We start from the raw sequence: 27,292 nt of genomic DNA on the forward strand, positions 1-27,292 counted from the left end.
CCTTCTACCAAGTAGTAAACAATAAACAACCAGGTAAACAATAACACATGATGGTTCCACTAACCCTCAAATTCCACAGGATCCGTCTCCGGCACGTTCTGTGTGCGCCACGAGCTCCGGAGTCGATCGCGTGCGTTCAGACTCTTAGAGTTTCTCTAAGAGTCTGATATTGACGATGAAGGGTTCATGTTACAGCTTTTTAAAGCCTGTGTGTCCCAGGAGGTCTAATACGACTCAGAATTTAACACCTGGGAACATAACCAGCTTCCTATTCAACGATGGAAGTAAAATATAAGCTCCCAGTAGCACTCAGAGAGCTGCTAACTGTAGATGTGTGTGTGCGTGTGCGTGTGTGTGCAGTGTGTATCTCTCCGCTGTGAGTAAGCAGTCGATGTAAGGCAACATGTCTCTGCAGAACGCTCTCTCATCTGATTTCCCCGGATAAATAAAGGTTAAATGAAAAATTAAAGTCCTCGCTGGAAGACAAACAGCTCTTTAATGTCAAACAGACTGCGGTCCGATGCTTCATCTCCGGTGTGATTGTTCGAGTCAATCCACACAGACTCAGCGTAGGAGGAGAGTATAGGCTGCAGGAGAGAGTCTGTTACATGTAGAGCTGCACTTGTATGCTTGTCTCGTCACTCTCTGTATTATTCCTCAGTATGTGAGGAAGAATACAGCTCCACTTCCTCTCAGTGTAAATATTTCATGGTGTAGATGGATTCAGGAGCTGCCTGACGGTCTCGTCCTCATGCTCCACTCTGTTCACTTAATGCAATATCTTAACATGGCTGTCGTCTCCTCTCCTGCTTATATTCGGTGTTTCCCGTCCGAATATTCAATCTGTTTTCGTCTTTCCCTCACTCACAAACAGGAAGTAGCAGTGTGTCCTAACCCTGAGCTTCACCTTTGACCCTGCAGACAATAACTGCTGCTTCACCCTGTGGCTCTTTAATAAAGGAAGTGATCGATGCAGAGGTCCAGTATGAAGCTGAGATGACCCGCTGCCTTCTTTGAGGAATTAAACTGAGTAAAAACTGCTAATAAACACACTCGGGACTGTTTTCTAACATTTGGCTTGCATTAAGTTTATTTGCAAAAATAGCAGCAGTAAAGATTGTGTTTGCTTCAGACTGCCAGCATAAATAGATCTTTATGCAGATCCAAATTGATTTCAAACTCTGGACAGCAAAACACATTTATTTTAGTTTTTGCACGTCGGCTCAAAGCTACATATGGAGGCTGCTTTAAATGGGATTCCAACATGAACTTCCAATTTCCATTATTAAATTCATACGGTCATAATGCACGAGACTAAACATAACAAATACAACATGCTAGCTTTTAGAATGGAGACAGAGCAGAACATGCTTCTACTAGCAGCTGCTCCAGAGTTTGCCTGTTCCAACGCGCAAGTTCTGCCTCGCAACTCGACTGCTCGATTGTTTGAAAGGCGGAGCTAGTGTGTTACTATTTCTCAGGCTTCACAGTTGTAAAGCCGGCGTCCGTAGTTACTGAACACGTAGCTGGCAATTCCCCGTTTCAGATCAAAGTCAGCACAGTCCCGTCTGATGATGTTCCTGTGGTGTGAGGGATATTAAGAGTGATTCTAACCCTAACCCTTCCCCCGATCTGGTCCGAAGAACGTCATGGCCCCCCTGAAATCTACAATCCATTATCCAGCCGAGCATGCGCTTTGTGGATCGTCACGTGGAACCAAACGATAGCCAATCAGGAAGCGAGCTGACTGAAGCAGGAAGCACAACAACCGCAAAAAACAAGCGTACAGCCCGTGTTCACGCCGTCTCCACCACTTCATCCAGTTTGTTCTTTTTTCTTCTTGAATTTTTCCGTCGTCCGCCATGTTTGTTTACTCTGAAGTCTCGTCTGACGCCAGAGATTTAGTCGGAGTCGGACTCTGTTTGTTGGTGAATGAATGCGTTAGTGTGCGGTGTGCTGTTTGGGTCGTATCTTTGCTCTGCACACACTACAGGAACAAAACTGATCAATCAATCATTATCTGTCGTCATGTTTGGCTCTCTCACATTTTCACATCTGTTGAGATTTTAATAATCTTTTAATGAGGGCCAGCCCGACGGGGGCAGGAGACAGGAGCCGTAGCTAACCAATACTCATCTCATCTCACATGTTGACATTTAGGTCTATTTACTGTCATCTTAAAGTAGTCAGAGTCAATTTGAGTTACTCAGAGTCACACAAACCATAACATGAGATGAGTAAATGAAAGCTAGCTGTCTAGCATTTTAGCTAATGACAAAACAAGGCCTCATTCGGTGACAGATAGAGACATAACACACATTTATTTACATGAATTCTGACTTTACAGATGGAACCAGAAGGAGATATAACCTTTACTGTTTCTAACTATTTGTCCTTTGATGCACAAAACTAAAAATCAACATTATAAAACAGAATCTCTTGTAAAAGAAAAGTGTCATGTGACTCATAGATCATATGAAACCTTTAAATCTGAGGGCAGTGAGGTGTTGAAACTGTGCAGGATCATTAACATGCACCCAACAAAGCTTTACCCTGCAACAGGTGCAGACAGAGGGAATTCTGGGTAAAAAGATGGCACACATAATTTGGCATAGCACAATAATGTCTGCACCCCCCCTCCTCCCCCAGGCTACAGCTGACAGCCCCCCAACATCACGCCTCACATCTGCAGTGTAGTCAAACACTGCCCATGCAATCAGCGCCTGGCAGGAAGACAGACTCACATACAAGCATGTGTGTGTGTGTGTGTGTGTGTGTGTGTTACAGTCAGACATGTAACACATCACAGCCTCTCACACACGCCTGGCCACATGTTTATTTGCACACGCACATATTGTACGCGTGCTTTTGTCCTTTCCCAGTGAAAATAAAACGCCTCTCGAGGCTGGCAGACATCACGGCTGACTTTCAAGAAATTCCACAAGCGAGTGCTTTCTGGAACTAAACGGGTGCAGCAAATCCTCTTAAAATCCTTTTAGACAGCGTGGCAGCGGGAGAGAAAGAGAAAGTTTCTTCCAGGCAAACATGTGCAGGTTTGTCGGGTTGATGTCGAGCTCTGGGGAAGGACACTGTTGCCAGTTTATTTCTTCAAGGCTGGAAAAGAATGTTAATACGACACAAACGCTGCAGGACGAGCAGGAGCGCGGCGAGGTGGCTTCAGGGAGAGGACGCTTCGGATGTGTACGGCTTAATTTTTCCATTCAAGACTTAAGAGTGTGTTTTGCTGCACGTTATTGTGTCGTATTAGGACTGAAGGGGGAAGTTTAACCTTCAGCTGACAGCTCCACATCGCCCTGGACGCCTAATATACAACACTTCTCTCCATGGAAACAATGTTAAACTGTAAAAGGCAGTTTGAGGTTGTTTGTGCAAAGTAGACAAGTTGCAGGTTAAATCTACTCAGCTGTTTCCCACTAGAGGAGGGGAAATATTTAACTAAAAATCCTTGATAGAATACACAAACCTGAGAACAAAATAACAGCACAGGTGGGCCGACATTACACATTTACAGTAGGGACGTGCAAGAGGTACAAGAGAGATAGAGCGAGGGGCGGTTACTCATCGATTAAACCAGGTGTAGTATTCCCTGCAGGTGTTGCTTACATTGCCTTCATGAGAATGGGAAAGATGTGAGGTCACTGTGACCTTTACCAATGACCCCTTCATTTTAGTCTGTTCCCTATTAAGTCCAGGTGAACGTCTGCAGATATTCTCTGAGGGCGTTCCTGAGGTATCGCAGAAATTATGTCAAGAAACATGTTCTCATTTCAGGACCTTTTGTCGATTCTAATTTGAATGACCCGATATTGACTAATAAATCCTGAGATCGATCTTTAGAAATATGTGCAAAAACGTGTCTGATCACTCATGTTTCTGAGCGCTCCTGAACGCAGCACGACTCAGGGCATCCTTCTCGAAACACAGCAGTGAGGGAGACATGCCCGGACCTGTTTACTGCTCCTACTACGGAGACATCAGTGACCGCCGACGGACTCTTTTTATCGTGTGTGCGTCCATAAATCAGAGTTAGTTTTACTCTGATGTTTATGTTTAACCGTGAGTACCACGAGCCAGATGTTCAGATGGAAAATGTGAACTGGAAAAAAGTTCATAAGCTGTCTAATTCATAACATTGTTAATATTGTGTTTACTGCTGTGTGTTTGTCATGCTAAATAAAAATGATGTAACTTATTTGGGGTCAGTTCTTATTGTAAACATTAAACATTTTGATGATACACCAGGTTAGAGGTGCACTGATAGTGTAACTAAAATAACCCCAACACAAATTGAAATCGAATCGAATCAGGACCTTGTGAATCAGAATCAAATTGAATTGAGAAATCTTTATCGATACCCAGCCACCTTCTACAGAGCTTGAGTTTGTTTTCTTCCTCTCTAACATGAGGTTAACTGACGGTCTGTCTGGTTAGGTTAACAAACATCATGTTCTGGGTTGAAACTACACGCAGGACTAGAAGCCCCGCCTCCTGGTCAGACAGTCCTTGTTTAGTTCGTCCATCGCCCCCGACAGCCACCAAACGGAGACTTCATCGGCCTGTCAACTACGTCACTGAGACGAGCTGCTCTGTGGTTCTTGTTTTGCAACACATGGGTTGAGTTAGACATTAGCTAACATCAGAGTTTGATCAAAGTCCAATGCATCTCATGCAGACACTGAGGGAACTTTGTTTGTCTGTATGTGATACTAAGAGCTTTGACAGAGCGCCATTAAAGCCTCGGGTATAAGACCGAGCTGAATAAGAGTAAGAGTCCTTATGTTCCCAGAAATGTGTTCTTAGAGATCAAGGTGACGGACATGTGCTCACTGTGACCTTTGACTTAATAAAAAGTATGCTTTAACCTTGAGTCTCAGTGGACGTTTGTGCCAAATGTTAAGATTCTCCTTCCAGACATTCGTAAAAATAATCTGTGAATGTGAACTGGACGTGCAGACGTGCAGACGGACAGCAGGACGGCCCTCAAACATATTTCTTCTGGCCATGAGAGCTGAAATCAGTGTGACTATCTGCTCAGGGCAGTTTTACTTTAGATGAAATTGTTCAGCTGAAATGAAGTTTTAAATGTCTGTCAACGAGTGCCAGCCGATCCAGCCACCGTGTCTTTAGGCTCCAATTTCCTCAAGTTTCTCCCAAACTTGTTTCCTCGCTCTGATTGCCATTTACATATTTGTGTAAATGAGCACGGGATTGTGTTCGCCGGTTTGTTTGTCGATTTGCTCTTTGCTTTTTTCTATCTCCTTTGGGCAACAGATTGAATTAATGTTTGTAGACACTGTGATGCCACACATGAGGAAACAGGAGATCCTGCAAAATTACAAAACTCTCCCAATTACAGCTCGGCAAACAGAAAGAAACTCATTTGGGCTGCGATGCAGACTTTTCTTGTGTCAGAGGCACAAGGACAATAATTAGCTTCATTTACATGCTTTCCTATTGAAACAGAACAACAAACACACACACTGTTTACCCGAGACACACGCTCTGCAGAGGACACACAGGCGCACCCACAGTCGCGTGCACACACATTTCTGTATTTTCGCTCTCTTCACTGTTTCTGACACATTTAAATGTCAGCCTGCTCACACATATCTTTATCAGCGCTGCCACCGTTCCTCCCTCCCCGCTCTCTTTACCTCCTATCTCCTCTCCTCCTTAATTACTTGTTGGAAGGTGTTTGGCTTCTCGCTGCACGCCTGCTGTTTTGGTCATTACAGGCCCCTGTAGGAAGTGGAGGAGCTGCCAAAAGAGCTCAGCAGAAGACAGGCGCTGGGGATGTGCGCATGCTTACCTGGGGTAAATGAGGACAGCTCTTCCTGCTGGCTTTGAGGCCTGTCGGGCCCTCGGGGGCTGTCCTGATGTTGAAGAGGGCCTGAAGAGCGCACTGAGCCGCCTGGTTCTTGGCCAGCTTCTTGCTGCGACCGCAGCCCTCGAATATCCGCCCGTCCACGCGCACCGCCATCACGAAGCTTCGCAGCCGCCGGCCCTCGGCTCGCTCTGACAGGCAGGCGTATCTCAGGCCCGGCCGGAGCTCATTCAGCAGAGCCACGGGGCTCTTAGGGGCCTCTGGCTCTGGAACGATCCCCCCCAGTCTCTGCTGAGCCTGCACCATCAGGTCCAGGGTGTGGCGGAGCAGCCGTCCATGTCTCAGCAGCTCACTGGACAGCAGCTCGCTCTCTGCCGCTGAGCTGCAGAGCGAGAAGCCGTCCGAGCACGGCGAGGATTCAAACTCTTTAAAGAGCGTGTCAGGAAAGTCGGCCTGGTCTGAGGTGAAGTCTGCTGAAGGGTTGGAGATGTTTCCCATGGCCAGGTGGGCCTGAGGAGCGTTGGGGAACTGGATGAAGGACTTGAGGGCGAGCTCGGCTGCCCTCATCTTGGCTTTCTTCTTCGTAGGACCCGTGCCCTCGAAGGTCAGCCCGTTCACCTCCACGGCGATGGAGAAGACGGGAGCGTGGACCGGGCCGGTCTGAGACACCATGTGGTACTGCAGGCCGGGCCGCAGCTCGTTCAGCTGCACCAACGCGTTCTTTGGTGCCTCCGACCACGACAGTTTCTTATAGATGAGGCGGAGCTGACACATGTGCCCGTTGTTGTCCTCCTCCAGCGGCCGTTTCCTCTTCAGTCCGGAGCTCCCGCCTCTCGCTGACTCGGAGCAGAAGAGCGACTCTGCAGAGCGATCCTCTAAGTTACCGATGTTGCGGTTCTCCTTCACCTCGGCACTGCTGGTACCTGCAATAAACAGAAACACAGGAATGATGCAAAGTGATAAAGAACCAGAGCAGAGAAAGCAGTCATTACTGTGTCACACTCACATTTATCAGGCTGAACACAGTGAACATCTCGCAGGGCAGATTGAGCCACTCGATACACAATGAAATGATAACGAACAGATCTACAATCATCTCCCTGAGCCCACTTCATACCACCGCTCCACCACATTTAAGTGTTTTAAAATCCAAATACAAATCCCTGAGAAATGGCCGTGTTATCTGCCAAATCATCCTGTAATCTGTCTGTAAATTGGTTCTGAGTCTGTGCGGTAAAGAGGGAAACCCGGGTCCCTGTGGCCAATGCAAAGCATCAATCCTATTTGTAATGGGGGTGGGGATCAGATCATTCAGAGAAAGGATGAAATGTGTGTAGCCCCGCTTTATTTCACACTTCTATCCTCTGTGAGAGCAAAGTCTGAGCAGCTGCGACACGCTCTTCAAACCTAGTTACGGGGAAGTGGTGGCGTATTGCATTTCTGATGGGAAATGAACAAAAATACGGCGTTGAGAGAATGTTAATGGTGGAGTGGGAGGCTGGGATCAAGAGCTGACATTCAGCGGTGGGCTGGAGCAGACGGTAGCTCCTAAATGTACCTTTCTAATGACTTATTTATGATAGCTCACTTTTAAAAGCACCTAATCAAATCGCCCATTTCCCCGATAATGAATAATGTGTGTGACAGAGAGACGAACAGAGAGAGAGAAGAGAGGCAGCCGCTTACTTAAACTGTCCTCGTCCTCTGTGCTGCTGGTCCCAGGGCTTATGTACTTGAAAGGAGCGATCAATGCTGACAGCATACTGACTTTCTCTGAGGAGAGACAAGAGACACGCAGAGTCAACAAGAGGGCACACACACACATGTTCTGATAGTTTGATCGATCAAAGCTGCAGATCGGCGTCGGAACAACACGGGGACACAGAAGAGGTAACAGTGAGGAGGAGTCACCGTGAATGGACCACAGTGCATACACTCAGACAACAGAAACACACACACACGCACACGCACACGCGCACACACACGCACACACACACACACACACAAACACACACACACACACACACACACACACACACACACACACACACACACACACACATATAGAAGGATATACAGTGTGTTCAAGCTTAGAGTGTGTGTACAAAGTAGACGTTTCCTTCAGGTCTGGATAATGAAGTCAGTGCAGAAATGCCTTTAACCTGCATTCTTTCTAATGTCCAGCAGGGGGCGTCTCCACTGGTCTGATCCTATAGAAGCCTATGAGAAAATGCTCCTCCTTCTCTCTCTCTTTATTCCCTCAGTAAACATGTTCCTAACAAGTTTATGGTCTCAGTCTCTAGTTTCAAGTCTTCTTAAACACAGCATGATGTTCGTTTAGTCACTGATGCTCCCATTGAGAGTCACACAGACCAGGAAGAGGGGAGGGGTGGGGGCGGGGCTACCTAAGATTGGCTAAGAGAGCAACAAATAAATGTCTTATTTAGTGTTCAGTTGTACAAAGAGACACCCTGAAAAACTGGCTCCTCGTTTCTTTTGGTAAGTACGTCTCCTTTAAAGCCTGTTTTCCGCTAACCAACATTAGCATTGCAAATTATATCACAAGCCTCTTTTACACCGCCAGTTCCAGGCGGGATTATTACGCTTCTGTTACGTTCCATCTTCTAAGTAGAACGCACAGAGGCGTAATGGTGGGGCGATGTCGTTCTGCCCCTGAGCCGACATCAGAGGTAGCAACAGAGGCAAAACGGCGTCAGTGTAAACAGCGGAGCCAGCAGAGGGCAGAACAGCACCCTCTGTGTGTATATTTGAAGCACGCACTGTTTGTATAAATCTCATGTTTTGCTTCTGCAACGCCGGAACGCTGTAAAAACACACACTGGGGCGACTTTACGCCGGTGATGCTTGGTTAAATTTAAAATGGCAAAGGCTGCATGACGGCGGAGCTTCGTTACGGCGCTGAGGCAGAACCGCAGAGTAAAAAGGGCTACAGTTACTGTGAATTAAGGAAGCACCTTTCCAACCAAGCTTAGCATTAGCTAACCCTTCAATCCTCTGCTACTCAATTTTCTCACCCAATCATGGTCACTTCTGGCTCCAAAAAATGTTGATACGCTTTTGATAATGGCATGTGAATTTTGTACATGTGTGATTCTTGAATGATGCCCATTTTTCTTTTAAATCATGAGTTCTTTGAGTGACAGCTGGCAGCTCCCACCTGTCACTCAAAGAGGCCACGCCCCTTTAAGCCTTAATATAATGTAAACAGGAGAGTTGTATAAAGATTCTCCCCGTACAGTTGTCATGAAGAGAGAAATGAGCTATAGAGACCCAAACTGTTAACATGTTTATTTCTGCTGTAAAGTTTAACATGGGGCTCTTTGGGGACTGACTCACTGCTGTAGGCAGCCTCAAGTGGACACCAGAGGAACTGCAGCTTTTGAAACTCCTATGTTGGTTTTATTTTCTCAGAGGAGGCTGCAGCATTTTATAGTGTGAATGGGGCCTCATATCAGCAACTTTAAGCCCCGCCCCTTTTCCAACCCTTAGCTCCTATTGGACAGGTTTATTTCGGCGCATGGAAAATTCATGTCACAATGAGAAACTATGAATTAAATTACTAAATACAAAATGCTACATACTTCTCTTTTTTTCAGCTGTCAAATAACTTCAAGTTGAGATTTCTTTCATTAAATTAAGACTTAACTACAAATAAAACTCGTAACAACGTGTGCACACATCACTTGTTTGATGGGATTCAGACATCTTTAAATCTTCCTCGCACGGAGCACATCTTTGTTGTTAAACTTCTCTCCTCTCTCAGCTCTAACTTGTGGACAGCGTCTCTCTCTGTGTCTCCCCGGGGTCTGCTGCTGCCCAGGTGTGCGTGTTGTTTACAGTATGAAGCCCTATTAGAGCCATCGCTCGCTCTGTTGCACCCTCCATGCAGCGCTGAGCAGAATTGACAGACCAGTCTGGCTCCTTAATTACACCCCCTCTCTCTCCCCAACATCAGCTAATGATCAATAAGAGAGAGAGACGAGGGAGAGGAAGCAGGAGGCGGACAGGAGGAGGAGGAGGTGATGATGAAGTAGGAAGAGGAAGAAAATGAGTTCTTGTAGGTGTGCGGAGGGTTAGAGGGCGAGCCTGAGGTGGGGTTGGCTGCCTCCCTGCTGCACCACAGTCCTGGAGCTGCGTAAACGCGGCATCACATTACACTGCTATAAACATGTTGTGATAAGAGAGCGAGGTTGTGAATGAGCGTGGCCCCCGGTGCTCTCGCTCAGCACTGGAGGGGCTCGATGAGTCACTCTGACACACATGGATACGCTCTAAACGGCGAGGCCGGAGCTGAGCCGGACCTCTCGGGCCAACATCACAATACAAGCATCACATTGTGACCTAATTACAGAGCGGAGCCCAACACAGGCAGCAATTTGGCCCTAAACGTCTCCCCCGGCCACCAGGGTCATTATCCCGACCGTTTTCAAATCAGTCTGTATTGTTTTTAAAGCCCCTGAAGGCACATTTACTGTAACACAGCACGGCTGTCTGAGGTGTTTACCAAGGGCAGAATTAGGTGTGAATAAGAGACTACTGGTGCAGGGTATCTCTGCTTTGGAGCGTGACAGACAAATGAAATTACAGGCAATTAAAACAGCTGTCAGTCTGAGCTGTGCAATGTGCCTGTAATGTATATTTGATCAGCGTGTTCAGCCCAGGGTCCTGAACCACCCACTCGTCAGCTTCTGCAGAGTCAAAGGGCCCACAGGACAGAGATACAGAGCTCAGTGTGAACAGATCATCTCAGCACGTAGAGGACATGAGCTGTAAAACCACAGGCTGCTGCAGCACAACATCATTTACTCTCCTCTGAGAATGCACTCACGGTGGTCACAGTCAAACCTACAGGTTTTAGGGTTTACGAGAAAGGAAACAGTTTCAGATTTTGTTGATGTGTTTTACTTGTTGAGCCGCGACGGGCTGACAGGAACTGTATTTTGTCTTTCATGGATGGAAAGATGCAAGGAAGATGAGCTGAAACCGTTGTGTACTTTACAGTGGCACAGACAGACAGGTGTTATATCGTGTTTAAAGAGCACAACCTGATCACGCAGAGCGGTCAGACAGAGAGCAGGCTGTGTTTAAATGGACTCCAGAATGAACCTTGTGATGGATGTAACTCTGACGTCAATAACCAGTGTGTGAAACTCTGCAGGCTCTTCTTGCTTTAATGAAGCTCTGCGCTAACTGTTCCGTTCTCATGCAGTAAGTGTGCACAGGTTAGAGTTTAAAGTGACACAGCTTGTAACATGAATCCTCTCAGCTGTGGAACCTGCAGACTCCAGAGGTATACTGTATACTGGTATCTGTTTCCACCTCATGACCTCATATACATGTTCCTGTTTCTGCTTTAATAAGAGTTTTTTAATGCTAATTAATTGCTGTTAAAAGCACCAAATTCAGTGTGTGTGCACTTTTAATAAATGGAACTGTTGAAGAGTTCATGTTTGCAATGGGTCGAGCACGGTTATAAAAAATCCCCGTCCAAACGAAAACACAAAAACACAACAGAAGCGCTGTCATGAGAACGCCACACCAACAGGCGGCGATATAACCCGGTCATGCAAAGAAGAAGAAGGAGAATCGCGGCCAATCAAAGGTTTGAGAAAAGTAACTGTACATACATGTGTAAACATGTAAACAGTCCTGTTAAGCATCACTGTTTTTAGCACATCCATCATTTTACAAGGAATGTCGCCTCATTAGTGACGCATCACCATGGAGATAACGGTGCACAGCCTGATGTCACGAACCCGTCTACGCGTCTCCGCGGAAACAGAGTTTCTAAAAGTTTTCAACCTGGCCGGAATTTTACAAAATATGTTTTCAGTGACGAAAACGGCGAGAAAAAGCTAAGTTTAGAAAAATAACCTGTACGTGTGGACACGACCTTAAAGTATCACTCTTTCAGATGCTTTCTTGTTGCCATGGAGGAGACAGGCACAGAGGCAGCAGACACAGACGGTGTTAGTGGTGTGAATCTTTCAATGTCTCACAAGTCGATTCGATTTCGATTCTTAAGGTCACGATTCGATCCAAATCCAATTCTTGATTCACAATCAATTTTCTGTTTGTTACAAAGGGGTGCTTCATTCAGGATTCACAGGTCTGCTGTGTGCTTAGAAAACCGCAGTGGTAATTTATTATATGACATTACAGCAAAGTAAAATGTGTTTAAGATTAAAGATGTTTAGTACTTGACAATTTCTGTAACATTTTAAGAACAAGTTCAAGTTGTACGAAAGAAAAAATAAATAAAATTGGTGGCTCAGGCCAGCCGCCTCCGTATTTATCAGAAACTTACCATTTAAAATAATATCTTAAGTAAGTAACAATCACACAATAATGTTCGACAGCTCTTTGAGACGTCCATCTTCAGCGTGCGTGTGGGCAGCTGCAGGTCACGTTCACAGCTGCGTGGGATTTGTGAAACACGAGACTCGAGAGGTCCACGCATCGGTAAGAGCTATTCTGTGGGCGTTGGTCAGGGCTTCCCCCAAACATTACCGACACCGCTAGCTTACATTAGCAGCGTGACTGACCAGCCAGGACCGACACTCTCCTTGTTGGAGTTGTGTACAGCGGACACCAGAAAGGGTGCACGGCAAACAGTTGATCAGCTGAATTCAAATAAACTAATTTTGCTTGTTAAGGTACCTCATTGTGTTAAGAGTACATTTAACAGCACCGCTCTTACTTTGAAAGGACTGTATTTATAAGAGACATTTGATTTTACTTTGGTAATGTTCTCATACCCTTTTCTCCCTTGTAAAGAGGAAACTAATTCTATGCACCGTCCTCCACATCACGGAGCTGAATAGAAGCCTGAATAAAAGCTTTTCTTCTGCATTCACAGCGTTTTTATTTAGATGACTGAGTTCACCCAGCGTTTCTCCACAGAGCTCCTCAGGTCTGTATAATTTCAGAAACAATTCTTCTCCCTTTCAATGGACCTCCGTTCATCTGAAATGTCTCAGGAAGTGGCTATTGAGTGAAAATACCATCGTGTTTTCAATAAGTGAGCTGCTGAATCGACTGTGTGCAGGTACGCAGAGCAGTTAGAGGTCATCCTCCAAATGTCACCTCTGATCGCTCTGTGATCGCTTTACGAAGCTCAAACACACAAACTCTGATTTATGAGAGCGCTCGGCGTAACGTCTGACGAGGTTTGTACCAAGATTGATTTTCACACACGTGCAGCGTGTTTTCAGTGTGACGCTGTAGGACAACAACACAACTGGTTCCCTGTGAGATTCTTCTGGTTTTAGAGACCACATCAGCTCAAGACCACTTTAGCTTAATAAGGAAGTTCCCTGGTAATAATCAGTAATTAGACGCTAATTAAAGGTAAATTCACTCAGAACAAAGGGTCCACTTAAACCGAGCAATTATTCCTTCATTACCCGTTTATTATAGGAAACGTATTGTATGCTCGGCTGTAGAGAAGGTCGGTACATCTGGCTGCAGGTCTGTGTCGGTCACATTTAGTTGGAATCAATTAAAAGAAAATGCACTCATTGTCTCCATTTTCACCATAATTAGCACCAGATTAGAGTTCTTTCTGGGAAACTTAGAAGGAAAATGTTGACCTATAAGATAGAGCCAGACTGAGACTATAGCTATAGCTACACTGGTTCCTTTAAGCTCCGGAGGCAGGATGAGTGATATTGAATCCACTAGGAAAAATAAGGACGCCGGAACGTTTGTGCAAAGAGTTTCCCATTAAATCAAATTTATATTTAAGTTTTTTAAATGAAATAAGTCTGGCATTTCTCGTCACCCCTACAGCACAACTGCAGGAACAACAAAAGGCTTCCAAAAACTCTTTTACAGTTCTACGAACAGCAGATCCCTGCAGGCCCATTGTTTCAGACCTGAGATGCTAACAGATGCAGACTTACATTAGCCAGCTAGCTCCAATGAATTCAGCCTGTACTCGTTCACGCCCTGGAAACCAGCTACAGCTGCTAGCTTTAGCATGACTTCATAGTGTTTATCAAGAGTAAAGATTTTGTACAAGTGTCAGAGCTTTTCCTTCAGCTTCTCCCAGAATTGATAATAACATTACTCAAATTTTAAAATTGAAAATTTGTCTTTAATAGACAGGACAGCTGCAGATAGTCAGGAAGGACACGGAGGAGGGAGTGGCCTCAGTGGTAGAGTCGGTCGTCTTTCAATCGGAAGGTTGGAGGTCGATCCCAGCTCCCTCAGGCCACATGTCGAAGTGTCCTCGGGCAACAGGACCCCAAATTGCTCCTGTTAAACCATTAAAACCTGAACCCATCCCTACCTGTGAGTACTGTTTATAATGTTACTAAGTGTTTGTCTAAAACCGCGGCTCTGCCGGGGATCTCCTCTGTGTTATGCTGCTTCTTGTGTCTGAGGGAAATACCTAAACATGCAGCATCTGATGGAGCTCTGTGAGGAGTCTCATGGGAACCGCCGTACGAAGGTTTAGCAGAGAAGTTAGTGGTTGAAGTCACATTTATGTTCGTAAAGACTCTCTCTGTACTGCAGGTTTTTAAACATCTATGTTTTATCTTCTTTCCTTTCGTGTCCTTTTCCGATCAGCAGGTGACTCTATTGTTGCTTTTTGTCTGTTCTGGGGTCGACTGATATCTGAGAACTGGAAATATATCAACCCTGAACCCAAACTATAAAGGAGAGGAACCCTCTGACGCAGCCTCGCCTGTTAGGAACACAGTCAGCTGTTAACAGAAGTATTCTAATGCCTTCGAGGAAGTCCATATGGCCACCAGACTGAGAGACCACCTGAAAGCAGTGTTTTCAGTAAACACACCTCGATGTCTGCGCTGATAAAAAGGTTCAACTGTCTTCTATGTGGTTTCATATTTGCACTAACGTCCTCCCTCGGACCTGACGGGATATTAGAGCTTCATCAGGTGAATCTGCTCTCCTCTCCGTCAGAGCTGCGAGACATCCTGCTGCTGCAGGGTTCATCAAACCTACGCTGCTGACGTGGACTCTGTTACCTTACACGCCCTTCACGCTATCTGTCATCCATCCCTTCTTATTCAGCAGCCGCCCAGTGATGAGACAATGCATGCCAATAGTCTCTCTGTCCAGCCTCCTGCCGCTCCTCTGCTTCCCCACACAGAGGAGAGCAGGTTAGATAGGAGAGCCTTGGCAGAGGGCCACACACTCTGATAGTGACAACACTGCTGATGGTGTCCATTCACAATGAGCCCCCTCTCTCTCCTTCACTTCCTGTATCAGTTCTGAGGAGAGGGTAATGAGCCCAATCAGATTTCCCCCTGGCTCAGCATAACGGATGGGTCAGATGAGCGACGGGAGACACGAGTGAAACCTGCGCTCGGGGAAATCATTGACTCTCTCTCTCTCTCTCTGTCTCTCTCTCTCTCTCTCTCTGTCCTGTCTCTCTCTCTCTCCCTGTCTGTCCTGTCTCTCTTTCTGCAAAACTCACACTGAAAACTACTGAGTCACTGCGAGAGGCAGCATTGTCTCTCCACAAACCTGCTTCCTGTTCCTTCTCACATCTGGTCTTTGAGCAAATAACATCATAGAGGTGATACTTAAAGTGTTTTTCCTTTTTTAAACCTGGGCCCTAATTTCTGCATAGACAGGGTCTAAGTGGCAGCAGTGGGTAACTGTGAAACAGGCTGTAACGTAATCCTTGGGAGTAAATGCACTCAAAGTGCGTCCACTAAAAGTTCTTGTTTCTGCCACTGACGGGCTCAGGTTGTTCTTCTAAGTGACAAAATTATTTTTTAGGTCTTGAAAGAGCTGCTGGGATTAAGACATTGATCCAAAAGGATACATGAGATCAGCCTTTGCGTACTAAAACATCCATCCATTCATTTATTTTCTTCGCACTGGCAGCAGGCTAAGCAAGGTGACCCAGGCGTCCCTCTCCAAAGCAACATTTTCCAGCTCCTCCTGGGGGATCCTGAGGCATTCCCAGGCCAGGTGGGGTATATAATCCCTCCAGCAGGTTCTGTCTACCCCCATGTCTCCTCCCAGTTGGATGTGCCCTGAAAACCTCCACAGAGAGGCGCCCAGGAGGCATCCTAACCAGATGCCTAAACCACCTCAACTGACTCCCTTCGATGTGAAGGAGTAGTGGCTCTACTCTGAGCTCCCCCCGGATGTCTGAGCTCCCTACCCTCTCTCTAAGGCTGAGCCCGGACACCCTGCAGAGGAGACTCATTACAGCCGCTTGTATCCGCAATCCTGTTCTTTTGGTCGCTACCCAAAGCTCATGACCACCGGTGAGGGCTGGAACGTAGATCGACTGGTAAACTGATCAGCTCCATCTTCACCACGATGGTCTGGTACATCGTCCGCAATAATGCTGATGCTGCACCAACCCGCCTGTCAATCTAACGATCCATTTTACCCTCACTCGTGAACCCCAAGATACTTGAACTCCTTCGCTTGGGGCAGCACCTCTCTTCCCAGCCGAAGGGGGCAATCCACCGTTTTCGGGCAGAGAGCCATGGCCTCAGACTTGGAGGTGCTGACTCGCATCCCAACAGGCCCAATGCCTGCTGGAGGTCCCGGCTTGATGAAGCCAACAGAACAACATCATGTACAAAAATCAGAGATGAAATTCCAAAAAACCCATTTATTAGAATTCAGTAAATCAGACTGTTTGACCTCCACATCCTGTTTAACATGACAGGAACAATTTGGTTAATTAGGCTATGTTTTATATCAAGCTAGGGCTGCACCATCGTCGTCGCGATGTGAACATGCAGAACAAACATGTCACAAAAGACTGCAGTTATCACGCATCATCTCAATTTGGTGGCAGCTACGAGGTTCGCTCGCTCAAAGGCAGAGATAAACAACGGATGGACAACTTGTTACAAGCGCATGCACCGTGTTAAACATGATAGGAACTTTGAATTATAGCTAATACGCTCATTTTAATAGTTATCAGACACCGTGTTTCATCATCATCCCAACATTGAACAAGTGCATTTTAAACACTGTTCTTCTGCCAGTAACAATGGCTCATGTGTACTGGTGTTAGCATGTGTTCTTATTGTTCTGTGAACAGTGTGAGCCAACGAACCCTCTGGTGCGACTGGCACCTTATTTTAAGACTTTGCACGTGTCCTCTCTACTTCACTGAGCTAACTAAGCTCTACAGGCTAACGTTAGCTCAACACTGAAACTGCCATGAGACCTATTTACACAGATCTTCTGCTCATTCCAACATAGACTGTGTTTGGATGTGTGACTTCTTCAGAGTGTGAGAGTTTCTGTGCAGGAAGGATGTTTAATCATGTTACAGGTCTTACAGGTGTGAGTTGCTGCAGACGCACTAAAGTTACGTTTGCTCTGAAATAACTAGAATGAAGTTTTACTGCAGGACAGAGAGAGAGAGGACGGGGGCAGGGAGGTGTTAGCACAGACTGATGGATATTTAGCACCTGATTAGCAGCAGTGAGGCCATCTGCTTTACATTTGCTCAACTGGACAAGGACGGAGAGTGTTCACTGTACACCCTGACCCTGCATGATGTGTGTGTTATTATGATGACTGTCTTTTAGAGCAGATTGTATCAAACTTTATGTATTATGTGACATGAGTAACTCATGATGCCTTCAGTGTCTCCCTCTGTTTTCTGGCTGTATTTCCGTGCTCTCATCAGGGTCTGAGGTTGGCACATTTTAGTTTAATTTAATCCTGTTTAAAGCTATGTGAGACACAGACTGAGGACACTCACACACTGTTTATTTCGTGTTATTTATTTATTTTTATTTAATTTAATTTGTTTGGAAATATCTTATTTCACTAAAATAATCTCACAACTCACAACAGTCTAAAAAACTAGAAATACTATAAACTTTCTGTGAGTCATGAACGGGCTTGGGGAGTAACGGAATACAAGTAACGGTGTTATGTAATTAGGATACAAAGAAAAGGCAACTGTATTCTGTTACACTTACATTGAAGAAAGGGGTAATTACATTACAGTTACATTTATAAAACTAGCAGGAATACAATTTTAAAATACATTTTTAAATGAAGAGGATATAATACAAAAGATGCCATGCACCTGCACGCACACGTTACGACCCTTCACGACACACAACAACACCGCTCCTAAAGGTTGCCAGGAGCAACATCGCAGCACAGTGCACGTATGCCTTCTGGCTGTGAGATGCTGTCGTTATGAAAGGACTCGACATTAAAGAAACATTCACAGGTAAGACCAACCACCAGCGTTAGCTGCACAGAACCTGTCTTCTTCTTCTACTACTGAAAAATAGTTTGTGACTCTGGTGAAGGTTGTGGATGGTGTGGGTAAAAACAAGCTCCAGACTGAATAAGTTTATTGCAGTTTACTTGAAGTTTGAGTGTGAAGTAGTTTGAATTACATACTTAACAAAGTACATTTAAATGTGCAGAATTACCGCTATTCATTTAAATACTATAGTTTGTGCATAACATTAGTATTTAAATGTCTTTTCTCTTGTCTTTATTTGCAAATTTATTGTTGAAGTAATTCAAAAGTAACTGAAAGTGATCCTTTACATAACTTTAATATTTGGATACTTGGATTAGGTTACTGATTACATGTTTAAAGTTACCCTCCCAACCCCGGTTATGAAGCATCCTAATACGCCCTTTCACAGCATTTAGCCCGTTAGCTAGCTCACTTAGCCATTCAGGCCTTTAAGCTGACGGACCAGTCTGTAAGTTTGGAGAATTTTCTTTAACTTCAAAGCAAAAGTTTTACATTTTGAGAAATACGGCTGCACGGTGGTGCAGTGGTCACCTCACAGCTGGACGGTTCCTGGTTTGAATCCCGGTTCAGACGTAGTGGGCCTTTCTGTGTGGAGTCTGCATGTTCTCCCCGTGCATGCGCGGGTTCCCTCCGGGTACTCCAGCTTCCTCCCACAGTGCAGAGACATGCTTGTTAGGTTCATCAGTGACTCTAAAGTGCCTGTAGGTGTGAACGTGAGCGTGGAAGGTCGTCTGTCTCTCTGTGTCAGCCCTGTGATTGACAGGTGACCTGTCCAGGAGTAACCCCGCCCCTCGCCCAATGACAGCTGGGATCAGCCTGAATAGTCACTGACTTTGTGTCTGTTGAAACGGCGCGTGGGGATTGATTAGTGAAACTTGTAAGAAGCATCTGATGACCTGCTGTTTACAGTTACAGCTCTGTGAATGTTGTTCCCTCTCTGTCATCAGAGAGTCGCATAGTTAAGAATTATAGATAACAATGAAGTCCAGTCTCTGTGCCAGTTAAAGCAGCCAAAAACATTTGTTTTTGTGAGTTTGATAATCTCACAGCACTTTAGCTGCCAGCGAGTAATCAAGCAGGACCATCTCCGAATGCTGTGAGGCAATTAACATGCCACCAAGTGCGGTCGACTTATATCATCACTCCATACTGCAGAGAGACTTTGCAACAACTTTTACAACAACATATACAGAACATTAAACCTCCTGTGACCCGGCGTCCTCCTAACATCCTGGGTTTGATTCACCTGATACTCCTTTCTGCTTAACTTAGACCCCATTGATGGACATTATTTAGTGCCATCCAGTGGTAGCAAAAGTACAATGAAATAATCAGTGCTAAAACAAGATGGCGGCCTTCTCTGCTGAGTCATTTCACAGCTGACACAAAAGTCAGCTGTGTGACAATTCAGGGGCTGCATCCTTCGAAGGACGTGTCACAGCGGCACGTCGAAGGCTGACAAATGGGTCCTCCTTTTCGCGGGCCACGAAGGATCCATCAGGTGCATCCTTCGTGGACCAGCGTATCCCGAGATTCATTGCGCGCCAATTCAAACAAGATGGCGGACTCTCAAGCTGCCGAGGAATACACTTTACATGTAAAGGTTTTTGGTTTCTACTCAGTCGAATAGCTAGAGATACAAATGTAAAAAAACAAACGGGGACTTAAAACTTTAAGTTATCTTTAAAATAAAAGTTACATTAATTACGTTAGCACGTTAACCTGCTGGCAACCTGTTGCTCGGCTGACAGGAGCAGCAAGGTTAAGAGTGTGAACAGCTGGTGACTCAAACAGGAAATCCTCCGTAGACCAGACGTCTCATTTCAGTTCGGCCTTCGCGTCTACGCAGGCTACGGATGACTCATCCTCCCTAGACTGCGTCCTAGACACAGCTACAGACAAGGTCGGCATCATTTATGATTGAAGGTTGTTCCTAATTTGACATTGCACTCAAATTTGACATGTTTTAGGTACAGCAAGCAACAACGCAGCTAATCTGGGGACGATGGGACTTTCCTATCGTCCATACAAGGTGAAAGAGTTACAGGACGTGAACCTGAAACAGTAAAGTTCTTGCGTTTGGTAAAAGTCGGTCTACAGTGATTATTAAGTTTATTCTCATGTGTTACATGTCCACATTTCTCTGTCAGAAGCAGAAACGTTTTCACAGAACACCACAACAAAGAGCTTCAAGGCTTTAAGTTATGTTTCATTATTCAGTTTAATGATTTGTTACACACTTTATTGAGTTTTACAGTCAAATAATCCAAACACTATTTAAAGATAAGGTTCAGTTTTTATACTTATCAGGTTCTTCTAATCCCACATAGCTGGGAGAAAGAATAAAGCATTCCAAAGAGAAGCTCATGTGATTGTTCTCAGCAGAGTCACTGCTTTCTGCTTCTTCTTCAACTTCACTTGCTCTTTCATTCAGCTCGCTGCGTTCTGTGACTCTTCTTTAGGCCCTTCTGTTCTTCACTCACACAATCACAGATACGATTACGCAGAGCCTGTTTGGATTCATCGGCAGCTCTGCCAGCGACTGAAACTGAAAACTACAACCATGTATGCTCTGTGGAGAGTCTAAGCAGAAGACCTCCAGTGGACACTGAGTTGGTTAATCATATTGTGGCACAGGGGAACATTTGATGCCACTTCCTCCCTCACTTTCCTCCCTTTGCTGCTTCATTTTGACAGCGACACACAGAGCACACTCTGCTGCTCCTCAGAGAGGACCTGACACGGTCGAGTGTCGTTGAGGAACCTGCTCAGAGTGTGTGACGGCTGTGGATTGTCACTGAGGCCCAGCAGACGGAGCGGTGGTACAGCGGGGGCTTATGATCACACCGGTGCTCTGCCTGGTCGACCACACCGCCGCCGAACACACCGCTCACATCGAGCACTCTGAGAGCCGAGTTTTCTTTAATGCAGAGATAAGAGCTGAGAAAACTGTCCCGATAAAAGCTTTTTAATGTCGCATCTCAGGCCTGAACGAAAGTGTTTTTGATACAACAAAGATATGCATTTTTCACAGCATGCTTCAGGGGGGAGTTTGGTGCCTTTGGAGGGTGTTTGTTTAAAAGCTTTTAGCGCTGAAATAGCAGCTTCTGAAAAATGTAGCTCAGTGCTGAAAGGCCTTTAAAGAGAAATACTATTATTAATTATTTTTAAACCCGGGCACTATTTCATTTATTTATTTTTTTGACATCTTTTTAGGTCCAAATGCCTTCAAAAAGTTTTGGAACTGCTCCAGTAGATTGTTTCAGTTGGCAGCTGCAAAACAGGCTGAAGGGTCAAAGGTCGTCCACTAAAAGTTCTTGTTGTTTCCACTGACAGGCTCAGATTGTTATTCTAAGTGTGTGACAACATGACAGAAAGGATCCCTACAGAGATAGACCTTTTTGTTACAGAGGAAGATGATTGTTTTAACCACACACAGACGTTACATCGCTCTCTGCAAACACACCAGACTCCATTCAGAAAAACACTGATTTTACCTCACAGCTCACAGGAGCTGCTGCTCTGCTGCCGCCTCAGTGGGTCAGCTTCTTTGTGTTATTGTTTGACTTAAATGTGTTTCAAATGGCTTGTTTGGAACCAACACAATATTTGTGCAACTAATCGAAGCAACAAGTTGACCAGAAACTTCTGTGTTCTGCAACATAAAACTGTTATTATGAATGGAGTCTGGTGTGTGTGCAGAGAGCGATGTAACGTCTGTTTGTGGTTAAAATAAATCATCTTCCTCTGTAACAAAAAGGTCTATTTCTGTAGGGATCCTTTCTGTCATGTTGTCACACACTTAGAATAACAATCTGAGCCTGTCAGTGGAAAAACAATAACATTGCAGCCAGTACAGCCTGTTTCACTGCTGCCTGCTGAAGAAATCTACGGGAGCAATTCCAAACTTTTTCTAACTATTGGACATTTAGGCCCAAAATATGTAAAAATAGGGATTAAATGCAGCAATGTCCCTTTAAGAATTCGGATGAAACACATAAGCAGCGTGTCGTCCTTTGGGATACAGCAGGAAGAGATATAAAAATGAATCCTATATGCTGTTTCCATCTTTCCCCTGAATACCTTTAAGCAATTAAATGCAAACAGGCATGACTTTTATTTTTTCAAAGTTCTACACAGATCAGGATCTCTGCGTGATAAGTGGCGGATTTAATGCGCGCTCGCTTCCCTCCTTAACAGAATATTAATGCGGGCTGTCATCCATGAGAATGACTCATTTACAAGCATGCAGAGGAAGCCGAGGACTCAAACCTGGATGGGGTTTGTCGCCTCGCTCGTTTGATAACAAGCACTCGAGTGTATTTACAAGGCAGAGCGGGCGAGATAAGTCTGCGCTGTAATGACACTAAGCAGGTCAGGAACGTCTCCCTCCCCTCGTCTGTCAGAGAGCTATAGCTCCTCTTTTAGCCCGACGCCGCACAGCGCTGTCATCGGCTCCGATGCAAAGCAGGAATATGAAATGCTGCATTCTCCAGTTTGACTTGAAAAGCCTTTTTTTATCCCATTTGTGTGCTTAGAGCTGAAATCGTGTCCTGCCTGTGCACTCAGAACAGAGAAAACATTGTGTACCTTGTTGCCTGTCTTGGCAGTAAGTGCACCACCACGCTGGCACGGCACTCGGATGGTGATGTGACCCAGCGTGTCGTCTCCAATCTCTGAGTGTGTATGAGTCAATAGGGAGGTGTGAGGTTAGATACAAATTGGCCCGCTTGTGTCAGCAGCTCAAGCCTGGACGGCGGCGAGGACCGGAAAGCAACACTCAGAGCAGAGGGAAGGTGTGAGGGAGGGAAGGAGTCGATTCTTTTTATGGTTGAACTTAATATGAAGCAGAATTTATGTGTTTGGAGGCTCAAAGAAATCTGTCTCCTGCTTTTATTTTCCACCTTCCACTCCATCCTTTCATTATTTCACCTACATCCTGTCCTCTTCAGCTAAATCCTCCCCTCTCCTCTCATCGAATAAAGCTGCCAGCCTCTCTGCGATCTTCCCCAGCAGTGTTTTATGCCTCACATTATGACACATATAATCAGGCGGGCTGTTTGCACTACTTTGTTCAGCACAAATTGCTGCACCGATGGTCGCGGCAAAGCACAGATGGGACGTGGACAGTTTTTCATCGGCTGTTCCGTACCACAGAGCCCAACACATCTGGTATGCAGCGAGAAGCATCTTTGCACTAATTTGTTTGTCACTATACATTGAAGGGACGATCTGTCATCCTGCCATGCTTTGGTAGCGGCATGATGTTTGAAGAACATGGCTAGTCATAAGTTTCAGGAAAGGGCCCGGCTGGCTCCGCCGCTTGGGACTCGCTCACAGGAGCCATCTGACTGAGGGGAGGAGAGGGAGGGAAGAAATGAGAGGCAGGAGAGGAGAGGGAGGGAAGACATGAGAGGCAGGAGAGGAGAGGGGGGGAAGGGGGGGTTCATGTAGAAAAAGCTGAAAACTACATAAGAGGGTAGAGCAGGAAAATGTGATTTCCTGCCGTTCAAAGGAGTGAATCTGTGAAGCCTGAGATGGAGCTTTTTACGGTTTGGCAGAGCCAGGAGAGACAGGCTGCGCTCTGCTTACTGCTCCGTCACATCCAGAGTCCTGACGTGAAGATTCAAACATGAAGGCAGAAATAAAGTAGAAACGTCTCCTGTACAAACACACGCTGGCCACTGTTTGACTCACTGGATAATTGTGCACTCTGAGGCCACACAGAGAAACCTGCGTGCTGCGTTCAGGAGCATGTCGCCGTACAGCCGGTTTAATGCACAGCTGGTTTATAAATCAGAGCCCTCACATGAAACCGATGCACACTCAGGCAGAATTAATGAGAGAATAAGAGAAAAGGTATATTTAGGTCTCAAACTGTCACCGTGTCTGAGCACTGTGCTGAATTATGGAGCTGCAGGGCGCTGCACGCACACACAGTAAAAGGTTTTCTCTGTATGTCTTGGATTTGGTGATGAAGTCTTGTGTTGTGTCATCATGAGCCACATTATTCTCTGTCCCCGTGTGCTGACGACCATCTTCTCCATCACCATGTGTTTAAGTCTGTAAGTCTCTCTGACAGACCAGCACAGCACTGACCTGAAGAGAAGGTCATCGTGACCGAAAGTAGAAGATCTTTGATTTAGACTTTCAGAGTGACAAGCGGCAGGACGTCTGACAGCTGCCTGACAACTTACTCTGAACTGTGCTGTAAACCTGCATCACGTGATACAGCAGCTCATCATGGCAGAAAATATTATCATCAAATTATAGGGTTAAAAACACAAAAGGAGAGGATCCAGACAGATGGGCCTTACTGTGACGAGTCCAAGGAATCAAATATCCAACAAAATATAATGTGAATGAATGAACAACATGAGGAGCGAATCCACATGAGAAACATGGTTAGGTTTGACAAGAACAAACTGGCACAGAGACAGGGGAAGACCAAATACACAGGAATGTGAGGATAATCAGACACAGGTGAGACAATGAGGGAGAGGTGAAAACAATCAACAATCTCCCAACAACACTACAACTGTGCGTTTGAACGCAAGCTGTCCTCAGAAGTGAACAACTTTCTACACGACGGCTACTTTCTGTGTAACTTTACTTTTGACAGCAATGTGAAGAACATCGGGAAGAACCTGTGGAGTCATCGGCTGCTCTGACAGGCGAGACAAACTTTAATTAACACGAGCGTTAACGTCCTGAGCGGTCCCTCTGTATGAGACCGGACGCTCTACAGAGACTCTGTTCTTCAGAGGTGAACTGAGAATATTATAATTATTATAATATCAGTACAGTAATTTCAGCTCTCTTTGACCTGTAGATACATGTAGTTGTTCGTCACCAGGTGATTATTAAAATTATCGTGTATATACGGAGCAGCATCAGCAGAGAACTTTAAAATACGTGCTGAATGAATCTATTTAAACGTATTTGCCAATGCGACTAGTTTGTGATGAGTAAATGCAGCTGTTGATGATTAAGCTAACTAGCCAGTAGAATAAAGTTATACTACACAGCACGTCTCTGTTATGTAGTCAGCCTGTGTTTGTAACCGATGTCTAATATGTAAAATCTAAATAATGTTAATGTCGCCTGATGAAGGTTCCTTCATTAGTAATGAGAGGCAGCTGTCTGACATCTTCACTCCAACTAACTCTGCTGCCGCCACAGTCAGCAGGCAGCAGACGACACGGAGTGGCCACCGCAGTAATGGCGGAGCAACAAGATGGCAGCACGCACAAAGCGTGTCTATACAGAGGCTACAGTCCTCGATGCGGTGGCCCGTGTTCAACTCCCACCCATGGTCCTTTGCGGCGTGTCTCCCCCCACTCTCTCTCCCCCCGTTCCCATCACTATCCACTGTCCTCTCTCTTAATGAAGGCATGAAAAGGCCTAAAAATACATTTACAATTGTGACACATCTGTTAGCAAATGCTAGGCTCTTTGCTAATGCTAGCGCTAGCTTTGTTAGCAAGGTGCATTCATAATTCCTAGTAACTGATATTTTGAAACTTGGTTAGCAAAGAACAGACTTTAAACACTTTATTAGAGAATTTTTGAAGCCCGCTTGGTCGCTGCCTGTCAATCACAGGTAGCCCTGCCCTAACCCCTCCCCTCTTCCTGGTCTGTGTGACTCTCAATGGGAGCATCAGTGACTAAATGAACATCATGCTGTGTGGAAGAAGACTTGAAACTAGAGACTGAGACCATAAACTCATCAGGAACATGTTTACTGAGGGAATACATCAGGAGAGGAGGAGGAGCATGTTCTTCTTTTTGCAGCCAGTGACGTCGCCCCCTGCTGGCCATTAACAAACGTATATATTTATAGATATTGTTTTGTAATGAGGGGGCATAAAGTATCTGTAGCATAAGTTTACAGTTTGAGACTTTTCCTGGAGAGCATTTGGGTTTGTAAATGTTATAGGGGATTTCTTTATAAGATTTAATATAGATACATGAAGCCTCATAAATGAGTGTCGTGCAGGGACAGATTGGAGGGTAAACACACCCAAATTCAGCTGCATAAATAGAGTTCATCACCCTTTCAGGCTGACATAAAGAACGAGGAGTGTTACAGTAGGTAGCATCAGTGTGGAGTCAGTCGCACACAGAAGAGTCTGGAGCAGCAATCACACCGTATTTAAACTACAGATAAAAAAAGCTAATGAGGCCAAACAGAGCGAAGCAGGAAGTGAGACTGACTATTATTCTGAGGGGGCATCTTAAAGTCTTATCCAAACTACTCCACATCGCTTTCATTCACGCAGGTCCCCGCCCCCCCAGCACCTTCTGGGAGCCTCGACTCCACGAGCCGGCTCTACCTTCCCACCGCGGCAGCGTCTGAATGGAGGATGAGTAATCGCGTAGGAGAGTGAGGTCATTATCGAGATGTGCGAGTCTGAATCGGCACACCGGAGCCTTCATTTGTGCTGCATTCACGGCTCCCTTTGACTTTGAAGTGCGCGGCACACCTGACTCTTAGAGGGAGGCTGACGGTGTTTCTGCTCGTTTCCGCTCCGTCTTTTTGAAGCTACACAGGCTGGTCTATTTTTGAGAAGGGCCTCTACAATATTTCCCTAAATGCTGGATGGAAGCTGCAGGAAAGTTTCACGCTCTTGTGTTTGTGGAGAGATTTCCTTGCCCAAAGTGTTTTTCTATGCATGGAGAGAAAGAGAGAGAAATGTGTGTCTTCTATGCAGTAAAAAGTTTTCCTCAATAATTCACTGGGGCAAAACTTATATCTTTAAAAGACATAATGACTGGATGAACTGCCATTACTTCCCTACGTAGCGTGCAGGCTGTCCATACAAATACAAATACACGTAATCTTAATAAACAGGATTGTACAAGGTGCAGGGGTCCACCAGGTTCCCCCAAGTGCAGACTTTTCTGAATACTCCAACTTATTTCAAAATGAGGCCCAGATTTGTCTCTGATATCCCGTCCAGCTGCACGTCATCGTCCATGTTGCAAGCATTACACGCCTGTGTCAGTTAACCTTCCTCGTCTCTATCGTGGTCTTTACTGTGAGTCAGTCTCTTCTTCTCTTCTGTAGACTTATATTTTTACCCACTGTATCTAACTTGCTTCAGCTCTACCCCAAGAGAATTCAAGTTATCTCTGGCAGCTCTATATTCTCGATGTCATGAACCTGTCACTGTGTCGTC

At 45.4% G+C, this 27,292-nt stretch overlaps 1 protein-coding gene across 1 annotated transcript in view; it reads right to left on the minus strand.

Annotated features, from left to right (window-relative positions):
* The window catches only part of adarb2 (adenosine deaminase RNA specific B2 (inactive)), a 213,067-nt gene that overhangs the window by 67,799 nt on the left and 117,976 nt on the right, over positions 1 to 27,292 (minus strand). Inside the window, exons 2-3 of the mRNA XM_069667522.1 lie at positions 7,532 to 7,618; positions 5,831 to 6,768 (exon numbers count right to left, since the gene is read on the minus strand). Coding sequence (XP_069523623.1) covers positions 5,831 to 6,768; positions 7,532 to 7,618 — 1,025 coding nt within the window. The remainder of the gene's footprint in view (positions 1 to 5,830; positions 6,769 to 7,531; positions 7,619 to 27,292) is intronic.

Source organism: Semicossyphus pulcher, unplaced genomic scaffold, assembly GCF_022749685.1.
Source record: "Semicossyphus pulcher isolate SPU_LCO1_2020_fin unplaced genomic scaffold, fSemPul1.0.p SCAF_18, whole genome shotgun sequence".
Taxonomy (NCBI): domain Eukaryota; kingdom Metazoa; phylum Chordata; class Actinopteri; order Labriformes; family Labridae; genus Semicossyphus; species Semicossyphus pulcher.